The sequence below is a fragment of the Adiantum capillus-veneris genome, chromosome 9, assembly GCF_014529385.1.
Source record: "Adiantum capillus-veneris isolate H3 chromosome 9, ASM1452938v2, whole genome shotgun sequence".
Classification (NCBI taxonomy): domain Eukaryota; kingdom Viridiplantae; phylum Streptophyta; class Polypodiopsida; order Polypodiales; family Pteridaceae; genus Adiantum; species Adiantum capillus-veneris.
In genome coordinates, this window is record NC_140939.1 from 153,975,228 (window position 1) to 153,999,629 (window position 24,402).

Consider the following 24,402-nt stretch of genomic DNA (forward strand, 5'->3'; position numbering starts at 1 on the left):
GCCAAGAGACCAAAATTAAGACGGGAAAACATAATGCAAGGGAAAATCAAGGACTTCTTCTAAACCTTACCAGAGATGACTGAGACATGCCACTAGTCAGCTGTACTGCTTTCCATGATCCTCCACAATGTTCCAGCAGTGATGATAACTCTGAATGCACCTGCTGGCACAATTCCCGGGTGGGAACTAAAACCATAGCAGATGGCCCAACCATTGTACCCTTGTGATAAACCACACATTTTTGAAGCAAGGGCAACAAATATGCAAGTGTTTTGCCAGACCCTGTTCGTGCTCGAGCAACAACATCTTTACCTTCCTGCATCACACCTAAATATAATCACGCACACTTGCAGCAAAATATCATTAATAGGGACCACATGAATTTTAAGCTTTGATGTATTGATTGACCTCCTACTTGAAATCTGTTGACTTGTACCAACATGTAAAGTTTTAATCGAAATCTCATCAAACAAGGGCCTATGATGCAAGTGCAGAAGTCAAATTTAAGCTACTTCCTAGTTGATGGGTTATTACAGACAATCATCATTAACTTTGCAAGGTGAGAAACGTATATGGAATTTAGACCTAATTAGAAGTGGACCTACACCTAACTACAGACACAACCATGCATGCAAACATAAACCCTGTCAGCAAGGTCCTAAGAGCATGTGTCAGCCCTGTGCAACCACAAAGCATAGTGAAGAGCTACACACACCAAAGACCAACAAAATAATGCGTCAATGCGGCAAGCTCTACAACCCGGCTAATGCATGGACGTGTCACATGCGCATACGTGACGCAAACAAGCTTCTGCTAAACCTAGGGATCAAAGTTTGGTGTTACCGGCTTGGACACTCAAAGCGAGAACTCAATAGCAACACAAGGACAGAAAAGGCAAAATCATTGAACTTAAATAGAGAAGGAGAGTCGACACGGCGGAGTTCCAAGCCAAGACGAACAGCCTGTCACAAACTGTTGACATGACAAGTCAGTGAAGAACAGAGCCAACCTTCACATCACGGCCGAGGGGCCTAAACCCTAAGAAGAACAAGCAACAGCAGAAAAAGAAGTCCTACCAACTTCTGGGACCTTGTCCGATGGGGCCCAAGTGACATAAAGGCATATAAATAAAGCAAGACCCCCACACACACAGAAGGATTTGTGTGGAGCTGTTGACGTGACAAGTCAGTGAAGAACAGAGCCAACCTTTAGATCACGGCCGAGGGGCCTAAACCCTAAGAAGAACAAGCAACAGCAGAAAAAGAAGTCCTACCAACTTATGGGACCCCGTCCAATGGGGCCCAATTGACATAAAGGCATATAAATAAAGCAAGACCCACACACACACAAAAGGATTTGCGTGGAGTTGATGGCGTGGCAGCAACTATACAGATCTCCGCAATCTACACTGGTCTGATGACGTGGCAATTGTACGGAAAACCCAAATTTTGCACTGACATGATGACGTGGCAGACTGTACGGATTTTCGCGTTTTGCACTGACTGCTTACGTGGCAGTTGTATGGATTTCCGTGATTTACGCTGGCAACTTTTGAGCACCTGCTTTTGGCTTTTAAGTTTGAAGCTTTTCACTATAATTGCTTTTAATGACCAAGGGCCTTTAAATATGAGGCTAGGGCTCATTCTTTGGCACTCTTCTGGGAGAAGGTGCAGAGCGTGGAGTACCGGCTTGTACTGTGTTGATGAAATGTAAAGAAATACCGAAAGGGGCGCCAAGGTTTGGGGCCAATACTCTCTGGGGTGGAATTATGCCGCTCCGTGTCGCGTGTGCTCTCTCTCTCTCTTTCAGTTTCAGTTGTTATTGAAGTGCTAAAAGTCTGTTCAGTCTGTTCTTTTCTATTGACACGTGGTGCCCGTTTTGTGACACAGGCCCCAAAGACCGGTGCCCCTTTCAGTATTTCTTTCTTGTTGCTCCTCGCAAAGTACACTCCCAAGGGTCCAACTCTCTCCGAGACTCTACGTCCACATGCTCTCCAAAAGAGTAGCCCTCTAGGCACTTTTAAACTTACAAGGGATGCCCAAAAGTAGAACCCCAAAAGCATCATATTAAAAGCACAGCATCTACTCTCAAAAGCTCCACATGAAAACCCCCAAAATTTGCCAACGCAAAACACAGAAATCCGTACAGCCTGCCACATTATCATGTCAGCACCATTTACGGAAGTACAACCCAGAGTTCAAGCTTTTGACTTCTAAGGTTTTAGGCCCCTCAGCCGATGCTCCATATGTTGGGCACGCTTAGGTTTATTTAAAAATCCTAACCCCTTCAGTTTAGGCCCCTTGGCCATACTATCTAGGTTCAATTCTTCAAGTCTCAGTTCCTCTTGTCCATTCGGCCGTTTCTCTGCCAATTGGGCACGCCCCATCATCACTTTATGACATTTCCCCCTCTTGAATTTACTGCCCTCTATTACGCTTGCAAAACAGCCAAAGGACAGAAATTTTCTTTGGTAGACACTGATTCTATGAGTACCCATGCCCCAGACTCCACCAATCCAGCACTGTCACAAAGACATCAATCACTGATCAATCACATTTCCGTTGAGGTCTCAAATACAAATCATGATCATTGTAACCATTTAGCAATCACATCAGACAGATGTCTTGATCTCCTAAATCTTGTTACTATCAGATTCATATCCCTTCTTTTCACATTTCAATCAAGCAAACCATGCCCATGACCATCTCCACAAGCTATACATCCAAATAGCATGCAATTCACAAATCACACACTTAGTTTACACTCAACAGTGTGTTTCAATCATTCAATCTAGCCATCTTATTCCATCCAGAACTCTTGATGCACCCAGATCACTTTGTAGCCATCTCATCCTCCCGGAACTCTTGATGCACTCACACAAGTATCCAGTCATCTCATCCAAATAGACATCTTGATGCACTAGAACAACATTTAGTTCACATTCACTTAGCCATCAAATCCAGATCTTGTTGATCTCTAACAAATCAAACAAAATGTTGCAATGTCACGTGCACATGGCTCTGTGCGCCACGTGGACATGCTTCATCGACTTCCAGACCCAGTTTTCCCCTTCTTCCTAGATAGGGATGTCTAGAATCCTAGGAGGATTAGTACCGGCAATTTTGTGAGCCTATTCACAGGGCCTCCATGTCCGAACAAGTCCATTGGATTAGGTTTTCCAATTTTGAAACCCTCTTGCATAAATGGTTTGTACACACGTTTTAACACGTGTTGTTACACTATGGTGGGCATCTCGCAAGATGAGCATGTAGTTTTAGGTTAAAGGAATCTAACGAGCCATTCCCCACGTCGATCGGACTGGCCGGTCTTCGTGGACATCGTTGTTTGCGTATCCACCCATTCGCTCTATGAGCATCCATCCGGTTTGCAGTTTGGTTCACACCATCCGAGTTGGGGCAGCAAAGGTTATTGTTGACCGGGAATAACCAACAAGGGCATTGTTGATCCAAGAGGCAGTCCATTGTTTATGAGTAGATGCGTCATCACCATCCTTGTCTTTTGGACATTTCCACATCAACCAAGGGAGCCTATCAAAAGTCGCGGTGGAGGACATCATCTAGCAGGAACTTCATCGGAGGCCATCTTATGGTGTGCATGGAGTTCGGTACCTGTACCTCACCTTAAGCAGGAGGGGATGTCACATGCACATGGCTCTGTGTGCCACGTGGACATGCTTCATCGACTTCCAGAGCCAATTTTTCCCTTCTTCCTAGATAGGGATGTCTAGAATCCTAAGAGGATTAGTACTGGCAATTTTGTGAGCCTGCTCGCAGGACCTGCATATCCGGACAAGTCCATTGGATTAGGTTTTCCAATTTTGGAACCCTCTTGCATCAATGGTTTGTACACACGTTTTGACAGGTGTTGTTACACAACGGTGGGCATCTGGCATGACGAGCATGTAGTTTTAGGTTAAAGGAATCCAACGAGCCATTCCCCGCGTCGTCGGATTCCCAGGTGGGCGAATGTGCGACAGTTGCACCCAAGTTTGGACCGCCCTTGACCTATTTTTTATAAATCATTTTAATGATTTATTTGTTGGAATTGGTGGACAGTTTGCCCGACCCAGATAATAACCGATACTTAAGCAGCATGAGCCTGGCCTTTTGAGGCAAGTGAAGAAGCGCAAGTGGAGAGCAAATAGCCTGGCGTTTTTGGACTTCCAATCAGGCAGTGTTTTCGAATGTGTAGCCATCGCCATCAGCAAGTAGCAAATAAGCCAGCATTTTCTCCCATTCAGCCCTGACGTTTTCTGGACAGCAGCAAAACAGCCAGCATTTCTTGCTTCCAGCCCTAGCGCCAGCAGATATCTGCAGATCAGGCCAGCGTGTTCAGTTTCAGCCCATCCTCTCGCGACGGATCGTCTCGAACACTACCTACGCCCGTTTCCCGTTGCGATCCGGTACTTCGGCAGCCCATTGAGCCCTCACCTCGGACATTCCCTCGCCGGCATCGAGTGCTCCATTGCTGTTCATCATCGGCATCGTCGAGATCTACATTTTCAGCCCTTCATTCCTCTCATCTCGGGAGTGCAAATCAGCCCCTTGACGGCCATCCGCAATCCCACATCGAGAAGGATCCAAGGTGCATCAAATCAGCCCCGGAGGTGCCTCTTCTTGAGGAGTTACCGCGGTGATTGTAGCGCGGATAATGTGTCGTGCTCTCTACAGTGGGTGGTCCTCAGTGCAATGTGCGTGACAATCTCACTCAAAACAGGCTGAAAACAGGAAACAATAGACACACCCTAGCTCACATAGACACAACAGCAGCAGTAGAGTAGACCACAACAAGTGACTCGACTATCTCAAAGCACCGATACAGACTCTGGCGTGGCAGCGCACTCAACTCCAGCCCAGGACTCACAGGTACAAATGGGGTGTCGAGGCTCAGATGTGCAGGGATGGTGAACACGTGCTCTGTGTATAGACTCCCTACGCTCCAGAACGATGCTGGACCAAAGGTGAAGAAGCTGATCCCGATGACCAACCGCTACTACTCATATGTAACACCATAAAGGGCCACCAATGGCTCATAAATGTCAGCCATGTGGTGACCTGGCCACGATGTCCACTAGACCACCGTCGGTACCTTGCCACTGCCACGTGTCACTCCTAGCCCAGAGGGTCCGTCCAATGTGAAACAGCCTAGACCAATTGTACTAATTGTGTCCTCTGAAAGTGACACTATAGCAGGTTGCCCGCCATAAGACCGCTCACCGTCTCGGTGAGAGGAAATACTGAAAAAACTGTGAAAGAAAACCCTTAGGTACTGCATCTGCACATATTTCTTGAAGCAGGTTCTAGGCCCAAAAGTGGAGTTTAGACACACTGTACTGCTTGCAAATGTTTTAAGCCTTTGGATAGGCGGGACTCAATATGATTGCATAATCCAAGAATCCAATTGGCTAAACAGAATAAAGCTCCATAGCAAAGAGATATGCTCGGTTTGGATCCAACGCATCTTTATTATTGATAACCATAGTGAGAGAAAAATGACCTCGTCCATGCTTGCAGATAATTTTGCCACACTCTTCTCGAAAGGAGGGATGACCATAAGCTTGCGTAACACTGCAAGGAGGGATGACCATAAGCTTGAAAGGTTGATGACCATAGCCCAAAAAATATGCTGAGGTTGAGGGGGTGGGGAGGGCTAGGGGGGCTGGCTAGGGACGAGGGGACGAGAGAGGGTGGGTAGGGGCGAGGGGAAGGGAGAGGGTGGGTAGGGGCGAGAGGGGGTGGGATGGGTAGGGGCGAGGGGGAAGGAGGGGGAGGGTAGGGGTGAGGGCTTAAGGGGTGGGTAGGGGCGAGGGCTTAAGGGGGTGGGTAGGGGCGAGAGGGGGTGGGGTGGGTAGGGGCGAGGGGTGAGGGGAGGGTAGGGGCGAGGGGGAGTTAGGGGGTGGGTAGGGGCGAGAGGAGTGAGGGGGAGGGTAGGGGCGAGGGGAAGGTGAGGGGGGCAAGGGCTTAAGGGGGTGGGTAGGGGCGAGGGCTTAAGGGGGAGGGTAGGGGCAAGGGGAAGGTGAGGGGGGCGAGGGCTTAAGGGGGAGGGTAGGGCGAGGGCGAGAGGGGGAAGGGAGGGTGAGGGACTAGGGGCGAGGGGGCAAGGGGGAGGGACTAGGGCGAGGGGGTGAGGGGGAGGGACTTAGGGCGAGGGCGAGGGTAGTGATGGGGACTAGGCGAGGGGGAGGGTAGGACGAGGGCGAGGGGGAGAGGGGGAGGGAGGGCGAGGGGGAGAGGGGGAGGGTAGGGCGAGGGTAGGGGGCGAGGGAGGGACTAGGGCGAGGAGGAGAGGGGGAGGGTAGGGCGAGGGAGGGACTAGGGCGAGGGGGTGAGGGGGAGGGTAGGGCGAGGGCGAGGGCGAGGGGAAGAGGGGGAAGGGAGGGTGAGGGACTAGGGCCAGGGGGTCAGGGGGAGGGTAGGGCGAGGGGGAGAGGGTAGATAGTGGCAAACAAAGAGCACCCAGCTATCAGGAGCAATACAGCTATCAAGATCTTGGAATTCATCTTGTAGGACGGGCTTTGAGAAGGGAGTTTGCTAGACACAGAGGAGAGCTTTCTTCTAGTCGGAGAAGCAGACGCCAAAAGGGTTGATGTTTTAGGGGGGGTGAACTCATGTAGAGGAGGTTTCTTACTGCTACTATGCTTCTTCATAGGCTCAGGTGGCACATTAGATTTAGTTACTGTGGAATCATTTGAAGAGGGTGTTCCTTCAGGCGAAGAGTGAATAGAGACTCCATAACAAGGCATAGATTTTGTAGCCTCCAACCACTCGAGCAGATCTTCATCTGACCCTTCAGGTGTAATAGGCTGTTCTTGTTCAGGTTTGGTTTCCATTGACAAAGAAACTTGCTGCACCACGGGATCCATACCACCTTCTAAGAGCGTGGGTTGCATCGAGGAGCCAGAAGTATGTATCCACATTGCATCATTTCCCCAATCGTGGAGTGCTTTAGTGTGTCGCAGCCATGGTCTTCCAATAAGCAAGGGAAATCCGCCCTCAACCTGGGGAAGACGAACCACCACAAAATCCAAGTTAAAAGTAAAGTCTTGTACCTGCAGAGGCACATTGTCCACTATGCCCACTGGGTAGACTGTCCGCAGGTCGGCCAATGTAACTGTGAAGGGAGCAGGGCGAGTATGCTGTAGACCTAGAGCTAACATATTGAACTCGGGCATCAAGTTGATGCCAGATCCACCATCCACTATCACTCCTGAGAATTGCCGACCTAAAACGGACACTGTCAGGCGAGGGCTTCTATAATTAGTGAGTGGAGCAGCAGGATTGGATATCATATAGGACTCTGACGGTCGCACTGGGAGGTGCCCACCACTAGGACCTGCTCCAGGGTAAAGTGACTGAATCACTGCAAGGGTGTCACTTCTGAAACTCGCATCTAGCCGCAGCATGTCATGGAGGGACATTTGTTGGAAAGTGTTCTTCAAGACTGTCTCTGCTGTATGCTTCGCTTTTTCTACCTGTTGTTGTTCCTTTGGTACTTTGATCTTCTATACATCGGAAATTGCTTCCAAGAAAGCTTCATCAATATCTGAGAGCAAAGATTTGGATTCTTTCATAGCACTGGGGGATTGCTTGTTAACAGCTGCAGGCAGGGTATTCACTGGTGTGAGAATGTGTGGGGGAGTTGAACTTGATGGAATGGTAAGACCGAGAGCGGCTCTCTGGGCCCGGGTGAGGACGCCCGATGGCTCCTCTGCCAACTCCTGCGGCTTATTTTGAGGGGTAACCACGTGGGTAGAAGGGGGCGGCTGAGAAACAGTGCTAACTGCTATCAAATTGAGCTTGGGAAAGGCAAACTCAGTTTGGCTTTGACTTGGGTTCGAAGCCATGGATGCACGAATTCTAGGGCAATCCGTATTGTAGTGATCTTTCATATCAGGGCAATGACGGCAGGGAGGGGACCCTTCCGGGCAGAAGGCATTTGCTTTGGTATGCCCATACTCTCCGCATCTGTAGCATAAAATGGGCCGATTCAAAGAGCGAGTCGAAGGGCGAGGTGGTCCTTGCTCCTGGTGCATTGAGTTGGAGGTGGACGCATAGAAGCTTTGAGGTGATGCGGGAGCATGGGTATGATAAAAGCTCTGAGACAGAAAAGTACTTTGCATACCTTGCATAGGAGGGGCTGTCAGCAAAGGTGGCATATGGTGTGGATGGCCACAGGGAGAAACCATGTTGGATGCAGGTGTTGGCCCTTGCTAAAGAGAAGGACCAAGACTTTGCTGTATTTGTCACAATCCCTTGAGGTAGTAACAATTCTGTCCTCATGTCCAGATTTTTCACAGAAGTGGCAGTAAACCCGAAGGGGGCATTCCTGTGGAGGGTGCCCTGGAGAGCGGCGGAGAGCGGCATGAGCTACACCAAACCGTAGCCTTAGTCTCTTGCTGACACTTGAGCTCTTCTAGCTCGCACTTAATCTGTTCCAACGCCTCGTGATGTGGAGGCTTCTCTTGTTTAAGAGAGAAGGACCTCTCCTCTTGAAGAGCTCGCTGTAACTTTAGGGCTTCCAGTTCCCCGCGTAAAGAAGTTAAAGGATCAGCAGGACTTTCCAAAAACACAGAGAGGGTCTCTATGTGAGGGGGGTTGGTGAACAGCTTCCTAGCCCCCTCTACTTGCCTTTGTTCTTTGGTTGTGCCCTCCAACCTGTTGATAGCCCTGCTAGCCTCCCCTATCCACTACCATCTCAATCTGAATTGTCGGAATTCTCTAATGAGCCATCAACAGATTCGTGTACTTTGTCGGAACCCTCGGATGCACTATCATCTAATTCTATTTCTTCTTCAGAATACTCTGATGAACTTGCATCCGGTTCCCTTTGTTCGTCAAAACCCTCCGATGCACTATCATCTCATCCCCTTACTTCTCCGGAATCCTTTGATGAACTTTCATCCGGTTCCATTGGTTCTCTCTCTTCACTGGAAGACTCTTGCCCTGTTGAGGTGGACATTGGTTTATTCGTAGGATAAGTCAATGAGCGGGCATGTAATTAAAAACCTTGATTGGCATGTCCCATAAGTCTTTGAATAGAGTCAGACTTACAATACCCGGATACTATTGAATCTCTTTTGGCAAACCACAACAAAACCGTTAAATTTGGTCCCCCTCAAAGTGACCCTCTGAAACAAGGACATTGGCAAATAGGTATCCCAAAACCTCTGGCAGTAGTCATCCGACGTGTCTTTCTTAGTCATTCTCAGATGATGCCAAGCCGTAATGACACCTTCTTCATATTCTTCCATTATCCAGGCAAAAGTGAAAATGCTCTTGAATTTAGCCACTTCTTAAGTGCTTCTTTGCGTAACAAGAGTAGACCACCAAGTCTATACATTTCCTTTCAAGTAGATGCCGCCTTTCACACCTTGGAGCGTTCCAAAAACCGATTTCCTGAGAAGGTGACGTCAAACTACTATATGGACCCCTGGTAGCTTGAAAACGTGTCAAACTTGACTGCTTGACCCCAATCCTTGACTCCTTGGTCTTCTTGTCCATTTGTTCACTGTCAGAAGAGGACGAACTCTCCTCCTCTAAACTACTCAATGACCTCACGTGCCTTCTAGAATTTTTCGATTTGGGCGCCCCCTCATTCATTGTGAGCCTACAATTGGATTTCCACAATTTGCGTTGATGCTTTTTGGTAGATTTTGAGGAACAGTTGCTTTTCGGACAGTTTGCTTTCAAGAATTTTTCGATTTGGACCCCTCCTCGTTCATTGTGAGCCTACAATTGGATTTCCGCAATTTGCGTTGATGCTTATTGGAAGATTTTGATGACCATTTGCTTTTGGGACAATTTGCTTTTGAGTTTAATTGCTTTTGGGGCTCTGCTCTTGGCATCCCTTGTAAGAAAAAAAGGAGTCCATGGGCCTCACTCTTCAAAGCATTTGGACGCAGAGTCTGAGAGCTGAGGACCCGCGGGAGTTGTACTTTGAGCAAGCATTAATGTAAAAGAAATACCGAAAGCGGTGCCAGTCTTTGGGGCCAATCTCTCTGGGCACGGAACTACGTCGGGCCGTGTCAACCAAAGTAAACTGTGATTTTAAAGTTGTGAAATATTTTAAGTGATTCTCTCGTGTGTCGTGTCGGATTCCCAACTTGGGGTGCCCAAGCCTGTGACAGTTATAGCATCATCTCCGTCATCGACTTGATCAAAGCCTCCACAGGGTTTGGTCACTTTGGTGCAATCCATGGCATAGATGACGATGGGGGAGAATTGGGGAGCAATACCTTGGTGTAGAAACTTTGTCTTCTCCAACTCCACTCTCACCACCTTCACACAAAGTATCCATTCCGCTTCGGGTGATGACCATACACTGAGTTCTTGGGTATTTGGGGTTCTTTGGGTTCTTGAGTTCTTGAGGGTCGTGAGGTTCTTCAGTTTTTGAGGTTCTTCAGTTATGAGGTTCTTGAGATTCTTGAGTTCTTGGCTTGCAATCTGCGTTTAAGAAGGCTTTACTCCTTCCTGCAGGTGCACCCCTTGGCGGCCTTGCGCTCACACCAAGGTTGCTTTTTCCCACCTCACGTCGATTGGCCTGCAGCTAAGTGCAAGGTCCGCTCTCAATGAGTGGAAAAAAGGAAGGAGAAAAGGCTTCACAAGCCCTTCTTTCTTGGGTTACTTGCCACTCTTCAAAAACACAGATTAGGGATCGACACGCTGTGAGCGGGATGGAAACACACAGAACGCCTCTATAACGACTCGACACACACTCTTGGGAAGATACACACACACTATGGGGCACCACTCGGCTTACACAACCCTCCTGGCCGAGACAGGAAACACACCCATGGAGCGCGAGGAGAGAGACTATCCACTTGCCCACTCCACACAGAGACACACACACACACCCAAAAAACTAAGCTCAAAAGAGGATAACTTCTGATGTTTAGATACAAATGAGCTTGGGCCAACACCAATGGGACAAACAGCTCACACAATATGGGTAAAAGATACCAGATACAATCACAAATTGGAGCAGAAGCTTCGCTCATAGGAGAAACTTACACAGCCAAAACAGCAGAAAAAGAGTGAGGAATTTGCCAAAATGGACAGCGCCATCGCGTCCGGAACGGCCCAAAACCCCAGTCTACAATGTCAAAGTGCTCAAATCCGACCTCAGATGAGCAGTTTTCGGCTACAACAGGCTCCAAAATGAGCAAAAACACACCTGCGGCTGTTCCTCCTCTCTTCTCCACGTTTTTTCTCGTCTTCTCTCTGTTTTTTCAGTTCCCACACTTAGCTTTATTAGTTGGGCACCCTTGGCCTTTTAGATGACCTCAAACGGACCCCAAACAGGCCAAAAACTGACCTCGCAGTGCATAGTTGTCACCTTTTTGCATCCATACGCACACCTGGCACTCGATTTTTTCCAATAATGCGTCCCGCCACCACGTGGAGTGGCTCCAAAAAGTGGTCCTCATGATGACCTCTCTGCATAATTCTCACAAGAAAACACCCACGTTGTGTTCGTACTCCTCCACGTGTAAGTATTGACCCCATTCGACCTCCTGACGCCACTAGATGCCATCTGACGCACCTGCTTACCTCATGTCGTCAGCCCGCCGGTAACTTCCTCGAGAAGTTTTACGCGCTACCAACTCCTCATTATTATAGAAAAAACACACTGGTACTGGTAACGATGAAAATCGATGCACTATGTACATGCTGTCCTACCTGTACACATGTGGGCCCCACGTAACCACCTGGCTCTGGAAAATGGGCAATCCTTTATTTGATGCACCATGCTTGTGTATGTACATATGCGCAATCCCTTGCTCCAAAAAACTCCTGACATAATTTGCCCATCCCCTAGCCTGCTAGATCATTCATGATCAGCAGCAGCAAAAAGAGATATGAGGCTCGCCTCATCACAGGTCTCCTCATCCCTCACAGACATCACTTGCTCTTCAAAAAACACATCTTGCTCCACCATCATCAACCTGGCATGATACAGTTTAAGACGCAATCCATTTACCCTTGACTTATGTAGAGCCCCATCCAGGTTAGCCAACTGATATGTACCATTCGGAAAACACTCCACTACCTTGAAAGGGCCTTCCCACTTAATTTGAAACTTCTTTTGGAAGGTGTTGTCCAGCTTACTGTTGTAGCGCAAAACCAAGTCATGCTTTTTGATACCCTTACTTTTTACCTTTTCATTTATCTTTGCCAAAGCCTTATCCTGCATCTGCCCATAATGCTCCAATGCGCTCATCCTATCCAACTGAACCTCTTGTAATTGCAAGAGCCTCTCTTTGAATGCATCACTAGGCGGCCCAAGCAACTTCTCTAGCATCTTGACTGCAGGCAACTCTACTTCCACAGGCAATAGTGCTTCCTTTCCATACACCAAATGAAATGGAGTAAACCCTGTACCTGTCTGCACTGCAGTACGGTAAGCCCATAATGCACTAGGCAATTCCAAATCCCAATTCTTTCCTGGGTGCTCTGTCACTTTTGAAAGGATTTGTACCAACTCACCATTGAATCTTTCATTCAAGCCATTACACTACAGGTAATAAGGAGTGGTATGCTGGTGCCTAATCTTCATCTTTGCGCATAAGAAGTCTAGCAGTTTAGCTCTAAATCCTGGCCCCTTATCTGAAAGTAGCTCTAATGGCACCCCAAACTTGCAACAGATTTCATCATACACAAATTTTGCCACATCCTTTGCAGTGATCTGTTTTACTGCTATAGCCTCTGCCCATCTAGAGAGATAGTCCACTGCAATCAAAATATAGCTTTTGCCCCTGCTTGTGATAGGTAACGGGCCTATTGCATCAATCCCCCACTTTTCAAACACATCAAACGCCATAATGGTTTTTCGTAACTCTGGCTTCAACACTCTCTTCCCAAATGCTTGACACCTATTGCAAGACCTACACCAATGGTGAACATCTTTGTGCAAACTAGGCCATACATACCCCTCTTGCAAAATCTTACGCAAGGTGATCTTTAGAGCAAAATGGCCGCCACATGCGCCTTCATGATTCTCTTCCAACACTCTATACAGCTCCTCCCGCCAAGGTACACGTCTCAACACAAGATCAGCCTCTTTCATGTACAAGACATCACCAATCAATTTGTACCTGTATGCTCTACGCACAAAACCATACTTCTTAGACTTCGGAATCTCCTTTGGAATGATTCCTGTTAGCAAAAACTCCTCTTCTTGAGCCAAACTTTCCCGGCCATGATAAAGAGGTAAAGTGGTCCTCAACACAAATAGCTCCCCAATCATGCCTTGAGCTGCTTCATGTGCCTCTCCATTTAGAGCACGTTCAATGTGTCTGATGCTCCATGCTTCAAACTTTTTTAACAGGCCTTTAATTCTGAAACACATTTCCTTCAATGAGGTGTTCTTGCTCTTCCACACACCCAGCACTTGCTTCACAACTAACAAGGCATCACCTTTTATGCTCAACCTTCTAATCCCATGCTTCAAACAAATGTGTAATCCGGCTTCCAAAGTAGCATATTCAGCCTCATTGTTACTATGCGCATCCAACTTGAACCCTCTCTTGCATACTAGCTTCCCCTCTGGATCATGAAGTGCTATACCCCCTGAAGCGGCATCATGGCTCTTTTTGTATGAACCATCAAAGAACAACACATGTGCATTGCTGATCTGTGGCACTTCTTCAACTACATTTCTCACCACCTCCTCCTTAACAATAAGGGGATTCTCCTTGTAGGTCAACAAATCAGCTAGGGTAGCCCTTGTACTGTCTTCCACTAGAAAAGAGAACTCAAACTCTTGCAGCTCAATTACCCATTTCTTCACCACATTTGACATGTTAGTACCATTAATTAACTGTGGCAAAAAGGCATAACTTGTCAAGAAAACAAAAGGTCGTGGTAGCAAGTAATGACGAAATCGTCGACAAGCAAATATCACACTGGCCATCACTAGCTCTACTTCCGAGAATTTTCTCTCTGCTACCAACTTCACTCAGCTTGCACAATACACTGGCCTCATATAATGGCTGCCCTTCCCCTTTTGCAATAGCATGGCTCCAATGGCATCATCCCCTACTGATGGATTTACATAAAAAACTTTCTCCCAATCAGGAGCCTGCATGGCTGACAACCCCCCTAGCACCTCTTTCACCTCTTGAAACACTTCTTCACACTTGTCATCCCATTGCAATGGATCATGCTTTGCCACTTGTTGTAATGGATAAAGAAGTTGAGAAGACAATGGAATAAACCTTGCCATGTACTTCACTTTGTGTATAAAGGTTGCCAATTGCTTCGTACTCGTAGGTGATGGAAGAAGAATAATAGACTTAACCTTGTCTGGATCAGCCTCAATGCCATTTTCTGACACCATGTGACCCAATAACTTCACCCTTGGTTGTGCTAGATGACATTTCTTGGGATTTAGTTGTCCTCCACATTCATCATATCGAGCCAATACCATCTGCAACTTCTCATGATGCTCAGCCCTACTGCTATAGACACAGAAGTCGTCCATAAAAGCCTTAACACAACTACCAATAAAAGGTTCCAATACCCAATTTGCTCTCTCTTGATAGAAAGATGGTCCATTTGACAACCCAAACGGCAATACTATGTAGCAATAGCAGCCCCATGGCGTAATGAAAGTTGTCTTTGTGCGGTCTTTAAGAGCAATCTTCAATTGAAAATAGCCTGAAAAACCATCAAACACATTGTACCTCTCATAACCTGCCACTGAATCTAAGATCTGATCAATGAATGGAAGAGGATATGGGTTCTTCTTAGTGGATGCATTTAAGGGCTTAAAATCTACACAAATCCTCCACTTTCCATCCTTCTTTGGACTGACTACTACTGGACTCACCCATTCTGTGGTCTCTATTGGAACTATGAACCCTGCCTTCAATAACTTGTCCACCTCTACCCGCAAGGCTTCCATTTGCTCTTGACCCATCCTTCTTAGCCTTTGCCGCACTGGCTTAACACCTTCTTTCAGCTCTATATGCATCTCTTCACCCTTGAACCCTCTGATCTCATCATATGAAGTAATGAACAAATCAGGAAAACTAGCCAGCATGTGCAAATATTTCTCCTTCTCCATAGCTGAGAGGTCTCCACTTATCATTTGTGTTATCAATGCTTGCTTCTTTGACAACTCAACCTTGGTTTGCATCAGCCCTTCAATCACTTCATAAGACCCTTCACTTTCATCTTCAACGTCATTTGCAAATGCGACTACACCAGACTCCGGGATTCCTTTGTCCATCAAGAGAAATGCAACATCAGCATCCTCATCACTGCTGGTAGTACTATCACTGTCCTCATCAGAAACTGTGGAATAGTCTTCATCACTAGACCCATCCTCATCTTCATAAAGCTCTTCCAATCGTTTCCTTGTGTCCATATTGTATAGCTTCTTGGCACCTATCTTTCCATAGAGGCTAATCGTACCATGTCGCCAATCCTGACCCAGCTCCCACTGCACGTAACCATGGTCTGCCTAGTATAATAGGATATGCTCCCAACCCCGCTGGCATCACATGAAAATCAACCACTGCCTTTGCATCATATGCCTCCACTTCTAAATCTTTACAACACCCAAACATTTTACTTTTTGATGGTTTGTCAATCTAATCCGGAAGCCTGACACCCCCAGACACTGTAAGACCCATCTTCTCAACGCATGAGTGTGTAATGACACATGTTTGGGCTCCACCATCCACATAACCTTGTCCCAAATTTTTCCTTTTATGCCACACATCTATTGGGCAAATGTCTGGTAGCTCATCCATTGCCAACACCTTAATTGAACCTCTCTCTGACTCTTTCTCCATTGGGTTAACCATCCTCTTCCACTGTCGCTTTAGCTTAGGCACCATCTCTATAAGTTGCCCAAAAGTAACATCTGCCTTCCTGCTTGTCAGATCCTCCTTCAAGTCATAGCTTAATTGCCCATCCCCTAGTGGAAAATCTGAAACATGAAACTTTCGACGAGCTCTCCTTTTCCTCTTGGCCTTGACATCCTCATCTTCATGACTCTTTCCCTTCTTCTTAATAGGACCTAGGGCACTTCTTCCTTCCTTGTCCTCTGTCGTCCTCTTCCCAATAGGCATCACTAATGTATCCTCTAGCTTTGATGCCTTCTCCAAGGTGACTACACTTAGCACTTTTGTCTTTCCCTTTTCCTCCTGGGTTAATCCACTGGTTCCTTCATCTCCCTTAATTTCGATGCCATAATCATTTGACCTAGTTAGCACCTGTCTTGGCAATGGATACATGTCTCTACCCATCCTTGGTGGCTTATCACATTGCGGGCTGATGTGGCCCAACTCTCCACAATTATAACATGTCGGCGTCTGCCTCCAAAACCTACCATTGCTTTGTCCAGCACCATTCCTGGGTCTTTCTTCACCTCCTGGCTGATTTGCAAACCTCCCTCGACCTCGATTATTTCCCACTTGACCTAGAATGTTTAGGCTGAGATTCTTCATCAAATCTACCACTTGCCTCATGTCTTGCCTTAGTCCATTATCTTGCACCGCTGTAGTGACCACTGCTGGCATAACCTGAGGAGTAACAGCAACCACTGGTTCATGATGAATCCCTGGCATGCGACCTTGTAAAGAGTCCATAAGCTGAAATTCAGACCTCATGGGCAAAGACTCTACTCCTAGCTGGCTCATTTTCCTCAGCTTCCACTCTTTGTTCCTTGCTACTTCCAATGCATCTTCATATGTCCTAGGCTTCTTTAGCTCCACTCTCCAACGTATATTCTCCCAAAGACCAGCCCAGAACCTGTCCTTCTTCATCATGTCAGGCGGGGGTACCTGTGGTGCTAAGGCTTTGCACATTCTCTCCCATGCCAATGAGAACTTTCGTATGTATGCATCTACCGGCTCACCTTCCTTTTGCACTAAAGTCTGTACTTCTTGCCACACTTTGTCAGGATCTTCTATCTTCACAAACTCCACTTCCAATCCATGCCTTAGATTGTCCCAACTCAATCTTACAGGTGGATCAGCCACACGCAATTCCTCTTCAAATGCTTTAGACCAAACTCGTGCATCACTCTTCAAACAAATTTGGAGAACGCGTAACATCTGCGCCGGGTCGTGAATCTGGTTGCTAATGCATACAACCTCCATCTTTTCCAAAAAGTCTTCCACATCTTCATCACTTCTTCCATGAAACTCCGGATAAGAGAAAGCCATGGCTACCCAATTACGATGCTTCGAGAACCCCTTCGAACACACGGGCAAGAACCCAAAACTTTTGACTGATTCAATTCCCAGAAACTTCAATGGAGCTCAGCTTTAGATAAGGACAAACACATGCATGAGTTTTCATAGTTAATCATTGGAATTACAACAGGCAAAGGACATTCCAGGATCTCTCGTAATCTTCTTGGCCCGAACATAAAGACTATGCGCTGCTGGAAAAAAATCTTCCTGGACACATGAACATTTATCTGGATTCTTTGAGTTAAATGAAAAGGAGTGAATTGAGATCCATTTTGATCATCCATTAAAGTCAACCATGCAACTCCCAAGAAAGCACACTTGTCTTATCCTCTCATTTTGCCAAAATTTCAGTAGCATAACAACATAAATGCCTTAAAAGACCAAAAAACCAGCCATCATAACTTGGAAAAATTTTGACAGAGTTTCCCTTGAAGTAGAGCAGTGAGAACCCAAAATATAGACTGTATATGTATGCATAAACTGTCAACAATAGAATCCGAGCATCAAGTAGGAATCACTAGTACATAGCCTATGGCGAGGTCACGAAAAGGGTGCTCCAGCTACCTGTATCACCGAAAGGATCTCCACATTTGAGAATCCCCCAGCTCAATCAAACCTCACGCTATCGACCCTCACACGAAGGCTAACGTAAATCGCGTATAGTCAAGTCTCAGAAATGACTATCTTCCAGACCAAGTCTCAGAAATGGCTGGGACTGCCAAATAAAACCAAGTATGGCTCCACAAATGCGTACAATGGCAGTTTCCACAAGTAACGTACAATACAGCAGACAATGCGCTCAAACAAGCGCCAACTGATGCATACCCACGGCAACTGCAAGTGACTCCCACTTGCCAATGTATCACTGAACTCCAGCTACCTGTACCTGTGAGAATCACCTATACCTATATCTGTCCCTGTAACCTGTAACCTGTAATCTGCAATCTGCAACCTGTAATCCCGAATCTCGAAGCTTGAAGCTTGAAGCTCGAAGCAGAAGGTACTCGAAGAAGATCCTCAGTAGGGGCGCCAAAAGAATGTGAGCGGGATGGAAACACACAGAACGCCTCTATAACGACTCGACACACACTCTTGGGAAGATACACACACTATGGGACACCACTCGGCTTACACAACCCTCCTGGCCGAGACAGGAAACACACCCATGGAGCGAGAGGAGAGAGACTATCCACTTGCCCACTCCACACAGAGACACACACACACACACCCAAAAAACTCAGCTCAAAAGAGGATAACTTCTGATGTTTAGATACAAATGAGCTTGGGCCAACACCAATGGGACAAACAGCTCACACAATATGGGTAAAAGATACCAGATACAATCACAAATTGGAGAAGAAGCTTCGCTCATAGGAGAAACTTACACAGCCAAAACAGCAGAAAAAGAGTGAGGAATTTGCCAAAATGGACAGCGCCATCGCGTCCGGAACGGCCCAAAACCCCAGTCTACAATGTCAAAGTGCTCAAATCCGACCTCAGATGAGCAGTTTTCGGCTACAACAGGCTCCAAAATGAGCAAAAACACACCTGCGGCTGTTCCTCCTCTCTTCTCCACGTTTTTTCTCGTCTTCTCTCTGTTTTTTCAGTTCCCACACTTAGCTTTATTAGTTGGGCACCCTTGGCCTTTTAGATGACCTCAAACGGACCCCAAACAGGCCAAAAACTGACCTCGCAGTGCATAGTTGTCACCTTTTTGCATCCATACGCACACCTGGCACTCGATTTTTTCCAATAATGCGTCCCGCCACCACGTGGAGTGGCTCCAAAAAGTGGTCCTCATGATGACCTCTCTGCATAATTCTCACAAGAAAACACCCACGTTGTGTTCGTACTCCTCCACGTGTAAGTATTGACCCCATTCGACCTCCTGACGCCACTAGATGCCATCTGACGCACCTGCTTACCTCATGTCGTCAGCCCGCCGGTAACTTCCTCGAGAAGTTTTACGCGCTACCAACTCCTCATTATTATAGAAAAAACACACTGGTACTGGTAACGATGAAAATCGATGCACTATGTACATGCTGTCCTACCTGTACACATGTGGGCCCCACGTAACCACCTGGCTCTGGAAAATGGGCAATCCTTTATTTGATGCACCATGCTTGTGTATGTACATATGCGCAATCCCTTGCTCCAAAAAACTCCTGACAACGCCCAAGTGGCCTTGGGTTACGTGCGATCACAAGAAGCAAAAAGAATTGTGGTTCTTTTTGCTTCTTTCCTTGAGTGATGATACCGAACACTGCCAAAGAGCTTTCATACCAATGTAATGTGCAGCGGAAATGAATGACGGTGTAAGCTCAGGATGAGTGAACAATGAATACTCAAGAATCCTTTTACTTAAGAGGAAGAGAGAACCGTCCTTACTTAGAGAGAATTGTGCAATGACCAAAACAAAGAGTGGAAACTGTGAGTGCAAAGTGCATGACAGTGCTAGAGAGAGAGAGAGAGAGAGAGAGAGAGAAGAGACGACACCAGATGGGGTCCCAAACCCCCCTCCAAGGGCCCCCCTCTCTAGCAACAGAGAGGTATTTACTTTAGATTGTACAAATCTGGTACAGTGGTCCTGAATGCAATGGAACTAGTCGACGACAACGATATCGATGATGACTATGAAGATGACTTTGACGATGTCGACGTCAAGGTCAAGATCTGCGAGGCTAATTGCTAAAATCTGAAAACGCTAGGTATACTGCTGGGATTTGAATGTTGGTGGTTTTGTTTTTTGTTTTCGGAGTCGGGTAGGGCACGCCCGGCCGCTCCCCTCATACACCAAAAAAAGTATACAAGAAGAACGACCAGGACTATGCACCCAGAAACCAAAGGCAGACGCTTTTGTCACTAGTTTCCTCTGGACTACGAGAGTCCAGAATTATCTACACTCTTAGGGCCATGACTAATCCCTTAAGAGACCCATTTCGCCAACTTGATTTGGGCGTGACAGCGACCAAGTACCTCTGTTCAGAGGCCCACGTACTGCGGGACTTGCTTCGGTCTTCCCTTTGGAGTTGCCTCCTCCAGGTAACTTATCGCTCACCTCACTAAACTGCCTTTGAAACCCGACGGTTTTCCCCTAGGAAATGCCATACCCGCTTGGTGGTCGTCACAGCAAAGTTCTGCTACAGTGATTGGGTGCAGGATCTGCGAGGATAAGGGCTGAACTCAAAACGCTGATATCTGGCTGAAAACGTTGGTTCATGCTGCTGAGAAAACGCTAGAGTTGGTTCATGCGGGTACTGCCTGGTACTATCGGGGTCTTGCTCCTCTCTGTCTTCTGCTTCTACTAATGCCCCTTGGCCTCCCTCTAAAGGTGTAATTAATTGGGTCAAGTAACCATCAGTAAGGCACCCACAATTTGGTAAATAATAAGTCACTTATCAATAAAATGACTTATAAGAGGTGTTTTACATGCCGTCGCAAAAATGGGTTCATGTGGTGAAAATTGCTCATGCTAGGTATTGATGATAATGCTAGTGGTTGTGCAATCAGAGGGTATGCAACTACTCTAAGTGCCTGGATATGCACGGCCTGCGAACAGGCTCACAAAGGTGCCATAACACTTCTTAAGCTACCTAAACCCTAGAAGTAGGTATAGCTTGTCCACATGCACATAGGGTTAGATGTGCACGTGACAGTGGAAGCCATATGACATAAAAGACACATGCACCTAAGAATCTCTGCACCTCAATGACACTTACGTCTCCTTCATTCTTTGAATCGCATCAACCTTAGCGGGACGAGGTCTTCTACCATCAGGACCACACAAATGCCCTACAAAAGCACTTCTTTTACTCCAAACACAGGTTTTGTTCCCGACAAGGTAAGGTTGACCTCTTCTATGTGGATAGTAACCTCTCATAATCATCTATATAATTTGCCACAAATTTGTGGCACCCCTTTGAATCCAAAGCCTCATCTGTCTTTTATGTCGCATCCTTTAATTGGCACATCATCTAGAAAGGGCATAGTAATTTGGGGTATAAAGTCCCGTAAAACTTCGTTCATGCCATTCATCATAACTGCTAAGGTACACATCCTTACCAATCCCAAAGGTGTCTTCATGGTGGTCAGATCCCTGCTTTCCATTGCTAGTTGGAATTGATCATACCTTGAGTACAAATCTCCCATAGAGTATATTGCCCTTCTTGCAAATGCTTGCGAATTCATCCACAATAGACCCTTTACCTACATTCTTGATTGTGATTTTGTTTACTGGCTGCATATCTTGAATGAAGCACAAGGCTCCATTCTTCTTTGGCACAATGAACCATCTATTTGAATATGGAGTGCAAGAGGCTCCAAGATGCCCATTTTAATCTTTTCATTAAGCGAATCAATCAACTTCGGCAGGTGAGCCTTTGGAACTCGAATTGGCCGCAAGTTCCAAGGTGCATGAGGTATAGTGAAAATTACCATAGGTGCAACAATGCTTTGATCAACACATCCTATCTCACTTGGTTAAATGAAAATGCCTTACCATGTCTGGAAAGCATCTCCTCAAAGCACTTCTTCTCAATAGGAGTTAAAAACTCATCACAACCAATTTAAAGCTCCTTCAAAGATTCCTATGTAAACTTGTGTCCAATCTGTCTTGGATCCCTAAGATTTGGCTGCAAAGCAACCTGCTCTACCTTTTCCCTACAATCTGAAGGTAGAGGTAAGGCCACTGGTTTAACCTTCCTTAGAGAATCTGAAGCAGTCATGATGCCATAAATGTCATGTACAAGTCCAATAGTTTTTTTCCCTTTCACTAGGCTCGGACTACCCCTCTCTTGGGGACGTGTTGAGGGGGCTGCCTCAAAGGCCATCAAATGGTGATCAGATTGGTTTATCGCCTTGCCCTCATATACTGCCACAACCAGCCTAGCCAACCCAAATCAGTCCTGAGACCTCAAAAAATAGGATAGAAAAAAGAAAATATGGAAAATAGGGTAAATCAAGGCAGTAGTGCACCGTAGAAAAATATCCAAGGCTTGGGAAAAATACCTAACACCTACAAGAGGCTAGATAGCCGCGATCCAAGCTTGACAAGGCTCGAAATGGCCAAGCCAGAAAAAGTTTCTACCTTGCTCGACCAAGCACAGCCACAAAATAGCCCTCACTCCCTGTCACTTGTCCCTCAACGATATCAAGACCAATTGAATGATTCCAAAAATATTCCAAACTCCAACAAGACTCAATAATTGAAGAGTGCTCATACATCTCGATAATGAGAATGAAGCGACAAGAGGTCACTTATATACCTTTAAGTGACCTAAAGCTATGGAAATAGGGAGCACCCCAGTTTAGGACTCACTAGTTCTAAAAATCTTTCATATCATCAAAATAATCACCACTGACATAAAAAGCTAATAAATGTGCCAGCACACATTAAAATATGCCATAGCAAGTAAAAAGCCGATAATGGGCACAATCGGCTAAAAATGCATAGACAAGGCCATTATGGCCATACAGAGATGATGTCCAACCTAGGATGCCACCTGATGGTGATGGCATATCTCCAGTAGACTTGACCAAGAAGATTCTTCACTTGTCTCTAAAATAGTATGTATGGACTCTACGCCATGATTAGGAACATTACGTTTGCAATGAAAGTCAATAGCAGATTTACTACAAATTATTGCAAGAAGCATTGGAAAGGACCAGATACTTGAATGATACAAAGAAGTTGTGAATTTACTTTGAAGGCTTAAAAGTATGTGAAATTGGCTACACGGATGCAAATTATACAAGGAATGCGGACAAGAAAAGGTCCTCGCTCTGTCTTTGCATTCACTGGCGAGCACTTCCACGGCGATCTTGTTTGCAAGATAGTACGTCTCAATCTACCACAAAAGTGGAGTATGTTACTACGTGAGAGGCCGGCAAAGAAGTTAAGGAAGCTATATGGCATACTCATCTAATAGGAGATTTGGATATTGTTGCAAACCTTCTCGTTTTTCAGTGTGATAATCAAAGTGTTATCTATTGTATCATGCAAAGACGAAGCACATCACTACTGTGAAGTATCGTGGGGTGCATGAGGACATGTGCATGCAAGTTTGTCAAGATTCATGCAGGTGACAACCTTGCGGATATTCTTACAAAAGTCTACCTTCTGAGAAGTTTGCACATTGTTGAGTGCTTATCGACACTAAGTAGAGATACATACGTGCTCTACAAATCTTGTATCAAGCCACCCACCAACTTACAAATTCATCATTCATTCTCATTCTTATCAAAACAGAACCGTAAGGGACTCGGAAGTGCATGCATTGCTACTACTCAACCCACACATAGGTCTCTTCTCTCCTCTAGGATCAGGTGCGATTTATCACTCTGCATACTTTTTCATCCCAACTGGTCTTCAAATCTGGTGTTGTTTTCCACCACTGTTTCTTTGGCATATAAAGAGAGAGAATTTTCTCTCCTATTCGACCATGGATTCAAGAAGGCAATAACACTCTTGCAACTTTTGAGGCAGGATGATAATACACTGTCACCGTGCTCTCTCTCTCTCTCTCTCTCTCTCTCTCTCTCTCTCTCTCTCTCACACACACACACACACACACACACACAGAGAGAGAGAGAGAGAGAGAGAACGCTACCAGGATAAGAGGAATAGCCTTGAGCTGGATAGGAGTAGGCTTGGAAAGGCCCCGCTTAGCGATGGCGCGCAAGAGCTGAGGGTCCAATCCCATGTCCTCAAAGCTAAAGTCTTCATCTTCGCCCTCGTCTTCGTCCTCGAGCTTCTCCTTTCGGTCGTCCATACTCTTACAGGGTTTGTAGTAAACCGTAGGCAAACAGCAGCCTTAAGCTCGAGCCCTACTTCAGTGTTTACATAAAGAAAAACAGTAACAATGGTGGTTTTTACTACACATTGCCAAAGCAAAATGGCAAGATAAGCCCATGAGATGCATAAGGGAATCTATTGGGGGAACTTGGTAATTTGTGCTCCATACGAGTGCCTTCATTGTCTCATGCAACCCTTCTCACACATTCTCTCTTTCCCCTTTCACTCGCTAAGGACAAGCCCTCGACTCTCTCTACTGATTCTCCCTTCTCCCCTTCTCCTTCCTGGGGAGGGGGGGGGGGGGGGGGTATGAGGGATAGCCCTCCAAGACGTGCTCATAAACGGCGTTACAGGCATGGAAGGTAACCCCATGAATTCC

General features: G+C 46.3%; 1 protein-coding gene across 1 annotated transcript in view; it reads right to left on the reverse strand.

The window, feature by feature from the left end:
• Positions 1 to 24,071, reverse strand: part of LOC147451422 (P-loop containing nucleoside triphosphate hydrolases superfamily protein) — a 47,767-nt gene extending 23,696 nt beyond the window's left edge. Inside the window, exons 1-2 of the mRNA XM_086520331.1 lie at positions 23,839 to 24,071; positions 71 to 316 (exon numbers count right to left, since the gene is read on the reverse strand). Of these exons, the coding sequence (XP_086376457.1) occupies positions 71 to 316; positions 23,839 to 24,000 (408 nt within the window). The 5' untranslated portion in view covers positions 24,001 to 24,071. The remainder of the gene's footprint in view (positions 1 to 70; positions 317 to 23,838) is intronic.
• Between the last annotated feature and the right edge of the window lie 331 nt (positions 24,072 to 24,402).